General features: G+C 39.1%; 1 protein-coding gene across 1 annotated transcript; it reads left to right on the forward strand.

The window, feature by feature from the left end:
* The first annotated feature begins 931 nt into the window (after positions 1–931).
* On the forward strand, positions 932–7,240 carry LOC122306438. The gene is made up of 8 exons (XM_043118866.1): positions 932–1,777; positions 1,884–2,105; positions 2,253–2,684; positions 5,080–5,199; positions 5,293–5,397; positions 5,512–5,568; positions 5,662–6,382; positions 6,558–7,240. Exons 1-8 carry the CDS (start codon positions 932–934, stop codon positions 7,238–7,240), a joined length of 3,186 nt encoding a protein of 1,061 aa, XP_042974800.1.
* The last annotated feature ends 1,479 nt before the right edge of the window (positions 7,241–8,719 follow it).

Consider the following 8,719-nt stretch of genomic DNA (forward strand, 5'->3'; position numbering starts at 1 on the left):
ATCACACTCAAGAAGATATGAAAAACCCCATGAAAATTCTCAAGTGAATTTTCTCTCATAAACACTCAGAATATTCTCTGTAAAATTCGTGGCTTGAAATCCTTGAAAAGATACAAAACCAAATCCCTTTAAATAGAAAGTTTGGAAAGAGTTCTAGTTGCAATAGGACTCTGCTGACGGTTAGCAAATGACGCGAAAACGTGTTTTGACGGACTGCTAACATTTCGCGATAATATCTTCTGTTATCAACTAAACTCTGTCAAAAGAGTTCTAGTCTTAGTAGGACTCTACTGATGGTTAGCAACAGACACGAAAACGTGTTCCGACGGACTGCTAACATTTCGTGATAACTTCTTCTGATATATACTAAACTCTGTTTCAGATTTCTTCTGGATAAGGGCAAAACTATCAGAACTCGATTTTGACTTCAGGGCCTTATCTAAACAACTCCTAAAAATTCTAGATAGACTCAATATTGTTTAGATACAAATCAATACTTATTTTACATTCATCCAAATTTAATCAAATAATGATAAGATAAACCTTATCATTTAGTCATCTAATCCTATCCAAATTTTGCCTTTACAAATAGAAATAGATAGAAGATACAATTTCCATTCTTTGCCAACAACAAGAAACTACAAGGATTGAAAGAGAAGTGCAAGAAAAGAGGTTTTCTGACCTTTTCCAATAGTTGTCCACAATTTCTAGTAATGCATCTAAGAATAATGAGCATCTCAGAAATATTGCTGGACCTGAAAGTAGTGGGGAAGCACGTGATATGGGTGACAGATCTTTTGTGAAGGGCATTAAGCTTGATTTTCCAAAGTTTGTTGGGAAGAATCCTCAAGCTTGGATTTATAGAGCTAACTAGTACTTTATGTACCATCAAATACCTCCAGGTCAGAGAATTTTTTTTGCTCCTTTTCATATGGAGGAGGAAGCTCTTGTGTGGTTTAAAGGGGCAAGTGAGGCAGGATACTTCCATTCTTGGGAGGATTTTATAAAGGCAGTACAAGTAAGGTTTGGTACATCATATGATGATACAATGGAGGCGTTAACATGTTTGAAGCAAACTAATTCTGTTACTGCTTATAAGGCAGAATTTGAGTTGCTTTCAAATAGGATTAAAGGAGTTACTGAAGAAAACAAGCTCAATTATTTTTTAAGTGGATTGAAGGATGAAGTGAGAATTCCAGTACGTATGTTGAAACCAATCAATTTGAATGATGCATTTGGGTTGGCAAGAATGCAAGAAGAGCATGCTTGGTTAAATAAAAGTTTAGGGAAAACTACTTACAGTGAGTCTGCACCTCGGATTAAAGGAGGTTCAATTTTGGGGGTACCAAAAGGGCTGCCCTCTACAAGGCTGCCTTATCAAAAGGTTTCCCCCTCACAAATGCAAGAAAGGAGAAAGAAGGGTTTCTGTTATTTTTGTGAGGAAAAATGGCACCAAGGCCACAAGTGTAGTAAACCAAGAATCTACCTTTTAGAAGGTATGGATATTCTTGTTGCTGAGATTGTTGAAGATGAAGAAATAGTACCTGAAGAAAAACCTGTCAAGGTTGCAAATGTGGCTTCAATTTCCTTACAAGCTATTGTTGGGTCACCTAATCCTATGATAATAAGGATTGTGGGACAAATTAATAAAAAGAAAGTGGTGATTTTAATAGATACTGGTAGGACCCACAACTTTGTGGATGCTACAATTGCAGCTAAATGTGCTTTAACAGTTGAGAGAGATCAGTCAATACAAGTTCGAGTGGCCAATGGGGAGGTTGTGCAGAGTTCATAATGTACAAATTCAGATGCAAGGTAATAATTTTCTGGCTGAATTCTTTACTCTTGATTTGGGAGGATGTGATGTTGTCATGGGTGTGCAGTGGCTTCAATCTTTGGGTCCTATAATGTTGAATTTTGCTAAGTTGCAAATGGAGTTTTCTTATGATAATGGAAGTATGGTTCTTAAAGGACTTAGCTCACCAACTTCTGAGTTGGTGGATAATAAAGAAATAACTGTTATTTCTAAAGTGGGTTCCAAGGGATTTTGGCTCCAATTGATGGCTGTAGAGCCAGTTCAGAAGCAAATGATATCTTGTCCTCAGGTTGATGAATTACTAAAGAATTATGAGGGTATTTTTTAGGAACCTAAGGGTCTTCCTCCACATAGGTGTCAAGACCATAAGATTTTGATGAAGAATGAAGTTGTTCCTATTTTTTTAAGGCCATACAGATACCCACATTGTCAAAAGGAAGAAATTGAAAAGATTGTAGCTGAGCTCCTACAGACTGGTGTAATTAGGCCCAGCCAATCACCATTTTCATCACCTGTGCTCTTGGTCAAGAAGGCAAATGGGTCTTGGAGGATGTGTATGGATTATAGAATGCTTAATGAGGCCACCATTAAAGATAAGTATCCCATTCCAGTAGTTGATGAGCTGTTAGATCAGTTATTTGGCTCTACTATCTTTTCAAAAATGGATTTAAGATCAGGGTATCATCAAATTCGAACGAGGCCTCAAGATATTCATAAAACTGCATTTAGAACACATGAGGGTCATTATGAGTTCCTTGTTATGCTTTTTGGACTCACTAATGCCCCCTTAACTTTTCAAACTCTCATGAATGATGTCTTTAGACCATTTTTGAGAAAATTTGTTAATGTGTTCTTTGATGACATTCTTGTATATAGCAAGAATTTGGACTGTGACACCCCGTTTTTACGTGTATTTTTATTGAATGAATATTTTAATTTAATTAATATAATAGTTCCTTTATTTTAAATTATTGGATTTTAATTAGATTTTAATTGCTGTTGAATTTAAATTGCTGTTTAATTTATTTTAGCTTGTCTTTGGATTTAAAATTAAATAGTTTGTTTTTACTAGTTAATTATTATATTTTAGCTTTACGTTGTGTTTAAAATATTTTCTTAGTTTTATTGCTTTTAAACTTATTTTCGTTGGATCAATTGTTGGACTCCAGAGGTGAGGATTGGACCTCATTTCTTTTCTTCTCTTTTTCTTTTTCCCTTTTTCCTTTTCTTTTTCTTCTTTCCTTTCTTTTCTTCCTTTTCTTTCTTTTTCTTCTTCTTTTTCTTCCCGTTTTCCCTCTCCCCGTGCGTAGCAGCAGCTCTCTTTTCCTTACCGTCGCTGCCACTTCAGCCGCCCGGTGCGCCGCCGTCCAGCAGTTGTGTTGTACACCACCCCCACCATTCTCTTCCCCTCCTACCAGAGATCATCCCCACCAATTTTCAAAGCCATCGGACCAGCCGTTAGCCGCCACGAGCCCCTGGAAGTCACGGCACTTGCCTGTTTTTCTCCCCTGTCGCTGGTTGCTTTCGCAGCCCAGAACCGCCGCTCGCCGGTGGGGTGGCCTGCACCACCCACCCAGTTTTCTTCCCCTCTCACCGGTGAACATCCCCACCAAGTTTCACCTCCATCCGAGCCACCGTTAGCCACCACGAGCTCCTCTAAGCCATACTGTTTTTCACCGATTCCGGCGGCGTCGCACCACCTCCGGCCACCATCTCTTCACAGCTTCTACACCTACCTTTTGCCAACCTAAACCACCCATTTTCAGCCTCGATCCATTGCCGGAGCAGCTTCCATGAGCTCAACTTTGTTCAGCCCCTTTTCAGCCTTCGACCGCCATTTCCACCACCACCCACGGCCAAAACTCGTTTCCTTTAACTTCATAAACATCCCTAAACCATTCCCTATCAATCTCGAGCCTTGGTTTGTCCCCGTTCAAAAATGGGTAATTTATTACCCACGGGCACAGTGTAAATTACACTGTTACGTTGCTTTTCTTCCGCCGTTTGCAACGCCGCGAGCTTTCGAAAAATACCATATAGCGCTGTAAGTATTTTCCAAACTCTACTTTTGGATTTAAATATATCTTGCTCATACAATAAATATTTATCTACTGGTTGGTTGATTCCAGACTGAGTCTGAGGAGTTCGGGGGTCGGATGGATGGAGGATGGAGTTGCTTGTTTTATTGATTTATGGTTGGTTGATCGTTTTGTACATTGATATTGCATTTACATGGTGCATGCACGTGCGTTTTAATTAAATTGAGAAAATCCTGTTTTATTGGCGTAAGTGGATTTTCAGGTGCGTGTGTATCACGACCCCAAGCCGGGATGGGGTATTATCCCAGTGGAGCTCCTCTGGTCACTCGGGAGCGTAATAAACTGAGTGACGTCCCCTGAGTTATCGTTGGGCGACGACGGGAGCGGGGGCTAGGGGATGCTTGGCTACGAACGCGCCGGGCGCGGAACCGAGCATCACTCTATGCACCAACTCCGTGGCCCTTCGCTGGCAAGGGCTAGAGGATGCTTGGCTACGAACGTCCGGGGAACTGGGCATCGCTCGTTTAGGTGTCACATGCGTGGTCGTTACCTGCGATGTGACACTGGAGCCAGGGTGTGCGGATGACCCCTAAGGGAGGTCATGGTACATACAGATTAATGGGTTAATGGTTTGAGTTTGATATGGGCCAAATGTGACTTTTGGAGTGATATTTGGAAAGGTTATGTTTTTGGGCCAAATGGGATTTTTGGCGTGCGTGAAAAAAATATGATTTTATGGGTTTTGTGCATTGGCATCCTTTCATGCATATTGTTTGAGTTTTATATGTTTTTATCTGGTGGTGTTTGGATTTTACTTACCTGCGGCACCATTTTTAGTTTCGTAGATTTTTGTGCAGGGTTCGAGGATGAAGAGGAGGCTGAGCCCGAGGATGCGGCTCCGCCGGGGTTCCGAGTTAAAGTTGAAGCTTTGTTGTTTGGTTTAAAACTATATTGTGTTTTGTAATATTTTATTACGTATGTTTTAAACAACTTTGTATTAAACTAAGAAAAATTCTGGTACTTAGTTATTGACTTTCCTATCCGCTGCATGGTTCTCGTACACATTCGTTGCTTATACACACACCTGGCACATGTCGATAGGGTGGTGACCCGTGATGTCATCATCCAGACATCTCGATTTTCCCGTGTCCGTGCATGGGGATTTGGGGGCGTCACATGGACTCTCATTTGACTCATTTAGCATCTGTGTTGGCAATTATGAAGAAACACCAGTTATACGCTAAGAAGTCCAAATGCAATTTTGCATGCAAGGAGATTGAGTACTTAGGCCATGTGATTTCCAAGGAGGGTGTGAGAGCTAACCCGAGGAAATTAGAGGCAATGGTTTTGTGGTCAATTCCAAAAACTCTTAAAGCATTAAGGGGTTTCCTGGGATTAACTGGCTATTACAGAAAGTTTATAAAAAGCTATGGCTAGATTGCAGCACCACTTACTGTCTTGCTTAAAAAGGATGCCTTTGTATGGAATGAATCTGCTACACAAGCTTTTACAGCTTTAAAGGAGGCTGTTGTGAGTCCACCTGTATTGGCCTTACCTGATTTCACTCAATAATTTGTCATTGAATGTAATGCATGTGGAGTGAGAATAGGGGCTGTTTTGATGTAGAATTAGAGACCTTTGGCATTTTTGAGTCAGGCTTTAAAAGGGAAGATTTTATCTCTTTCCACTTACGAAAAGGAGTTGCTTGCTTTGGTATTAGCCATTAAAAAATGGAGACCTTACTTGTTAGGGTCAGGTTTTACCATAAGAACTGATCATTTGAGCTTGAAGTACCTGTTGGAGTAGAAAATAGGTACAACAGCTCAACAAAAATGGATCTCAAAGCTGTTGGGCTATGAGTTTTCAATTGAGTATAAAAAGGGAGCTGAAAATAAAGTTGCTGATGCCTTGTCTCGAAGGGATGGGTTAGAAGATGAAGCTGCAATAGTTTTTGCCATTTCATATCCAACTCCAGTTTGGTTGGATGAATTGAAACAGGCCTATCTATTTGATCCAGTGGTTCAAGAACAGTTAGCTGTGTTGAAGAATGGTGCTGCTGCAAACTCTAAGTTTGTTATAAAGCATGCAGTGTTAATGAGGAAATGGAAGATATATGTTCCTAACTCTCATGAGTTGAAGCTTAAACTTCTGCATTTTAAACATGCCAGCCCTTCTACTAGTCATTCAGGCTATCATAAATCTTTGCAGAGAGCTAGGCAAGACTTTTATTGGCCTGGTTTGAAAAAAGAAGTGAAGACTTATATTCGAGAATGTGAGGTGTGCCAGAAGAATAAGGTGGAAAATATAAACCCTCCTGGGTTATTGCAACCATTGCATGTGCCTCAATTAATTTGGACAGATTTGTCTATGGACTTTGTAGAAGGTCTTCCAATTTCTAAAGGCTCTTCAGTAGTTATGGTGGTGGTGGATAGATTATCAAAATATGCGCACTTTATGCCTCTTAAACATCCCTTTACAGCAGCAAAGGTAGCTTTGGTTTTCTTATATCATGTTTTTAAGTTGCATGGTATGCCTCACAACATTGTATCTGATAGAGGAGCCACTTTTACTAGTTCTTTTTGGAAAGAATTGTTTCGATTGCAAGAAGTAACTCTTTCTTTCTCATCTGCTTATCACCCTCAAAGTGATGGACAGAGAGGCAGTAAATAAATGCTTAGAGCATTTTTTGAGGTGTTTTACAGCTGACAAGCCAAGGCTCTGGTCTGATTGGTTGACCTTAGCTAAGTGGTGGTATAACACCACATTTCACACTTCAACAAAGTTAACTCCTTATGAGATAGTTTATGGCAGGCCCCCAACCAAGCTGCAGTCCTTTGTTCCTGGCCTTACTACTAACCAGGTAGTAGAGGAAGTTTTAAGAACCAGAGAAGAAATTATGGCCACTTTGAAGTCAAATTTAAATGCTGCTCAAGGAAGGAGAATTGAAAGACAATTCAACGTGGAAGATTGGTTTTTCTTAAGGCTACAACCATACAGACAACAATCTTTAGCAGTTAGGAGAAATTTCAAACTGTCTCCTAAGTTTTATGGGCCATTTCAGGTCATTGAGAGGATTGGGCAGGTGGCTTATAAGTTGTTATTGCCTCAAGGGTTTGCTATACACCCAGTTTTTCATGTCTCTTGCCTTAAGAGGAAGTTGGGCCAACTTGTTTCACCTTTGTCAACGTTACCACCAGTTCATTTTAAGGGGGAATTGATTCCAGAACCTGAATGTATTCTGCAGAGGAGGTTCAGAAAAATGAACAACAGACCATTGACTGAAGTTTCAGTACAATGGAAAGGAGGGGCAGTTGAGGATGCGACTCGGGAACCTTACTTGCAATTAAAAAATAACTACCCTCACCTTGTGGGCAAGGTTTTCTAAAGGGAGAGGGTATGTTTTGATCCCTTTGATAATGAGAAGCAGCTAAGTTGTGAAAGGAAGATGAAGCACGGAAGTGTGAAGAACAGCAGTGAGTGACAGTTAGGAAGTGGTAGTTGAGACAATTGTAATACGCTGTTGTTCTATTAAATGAAATGTATAGAAAAGGGTAAACGACAAGTACTAATAAGGGGTTGTAAATTGTAAACTACAGGATGATTAAACACAGTCGTTTAATCATCCTGATTCAACTAATGCAGATTTCATCTATAAAAAGAAACCATCAGTTGGGACAAAGGCCAACTATGGTATCAAGAATTCAACAAACTTCTCTCTCTAACTCTCTTTAGTTCCTCTCTCTAGTTCTTGGAGACTAACCATCTTGAATTGGTTATAATTCTTTAGTGGGTCCATTACATAGCTCAAGCGTGCTGCATGGTTTTTTAGCTGGAGTCTAAGGGCCATTCACTCCATCTCAATGGATGGATCTAGAACACCAGGCGTTGACCTACAAATGCATAACTGGAAATATGCCTGTACCATCTAACCTGCTCATCCCAATTAGAAAATTCCTTGATTCTTTTGAGTTCTCTACTTTTCAAGGAGGGCTTCTGAGACCCAGTACATGTAAGTTTTTTGACCATTTGCTTATCATTTCTATGTGATTTTAGAGGTGATTTATGAGGTGGGTTTGTAAGTTTTTTGACCCTTCACTTATCATTTCTTTCGGTCAGTTCTTACTCTTGTTGACGGCACCAGATGACAGCGTTCGGAGGACAAGAAAGGCGACAAAACCAAGCGTTTCAATCAGAGAGACAAACTTGGGGTGGGTAGAGAAATGTATTTTGAATTTTGATTTCAATTGTTCTACTAAACTCCAAAACGAGCGTTTCATTAAAAAATTAAAAAAACAATTCCAGGTCATTGGTGTGCGGAAGTTGCGGCATAGTAAGAAGTTGTATAGACTTACTCGTTTCCTTTATCTGCATCATCAAACAACGTTAGAAATTCAGAAGAACTGGAAGCTCGAAACGACCAGCCAAAGGATCCGTCTAGTGGATAAAGTTTGTTTGCCGCTTGGGCTTGACCACCCTACTTGACTGCTGGTTAAAAATGCAAAGTAACCCAACTCTTAAGAAGTACTCACTTTTATTTAAAAAAAATATAAAGAGTAATATTAAATATCACTGCACTCTCATGTCAATATATATATAAAAGAATATTATATTTTCATCATTTTAGATCAATATTTTTCCTATTTTAGAGAATAATTTAAAAGTTAATGAGTGATGTGGTCTCATAATATAATTAAATAAAATAAAAATGAGAATTTAGTATCTAGAATTTATCTTTTTTATATTAGACAATGCTAGAAGGCACACCAAATATATATTCCAAAAATGCATATTAGTGTAAATGATTTTTTTTTTCAATTTTTTTTCTTTTTTTAATACTTTTTAAACTTCTTTAATCATTAAAAAT

The sequence above is a fragment of the Carya illinoinensis genome, chromosome 4, assembly GCF_018687715.1.
Source record: "Carya illinoinensis cultivar Pawnee chromosome 4, C.illinoinensisPawnee_v1, whole genome shotgun sequence".
Taxonomy (NCBI): Eukaryota; Viridiplantae; Streptophyta; class Magnoliopsida; order Fagales; family Juglandaceae; genus Carya; species Carya illinoinensis.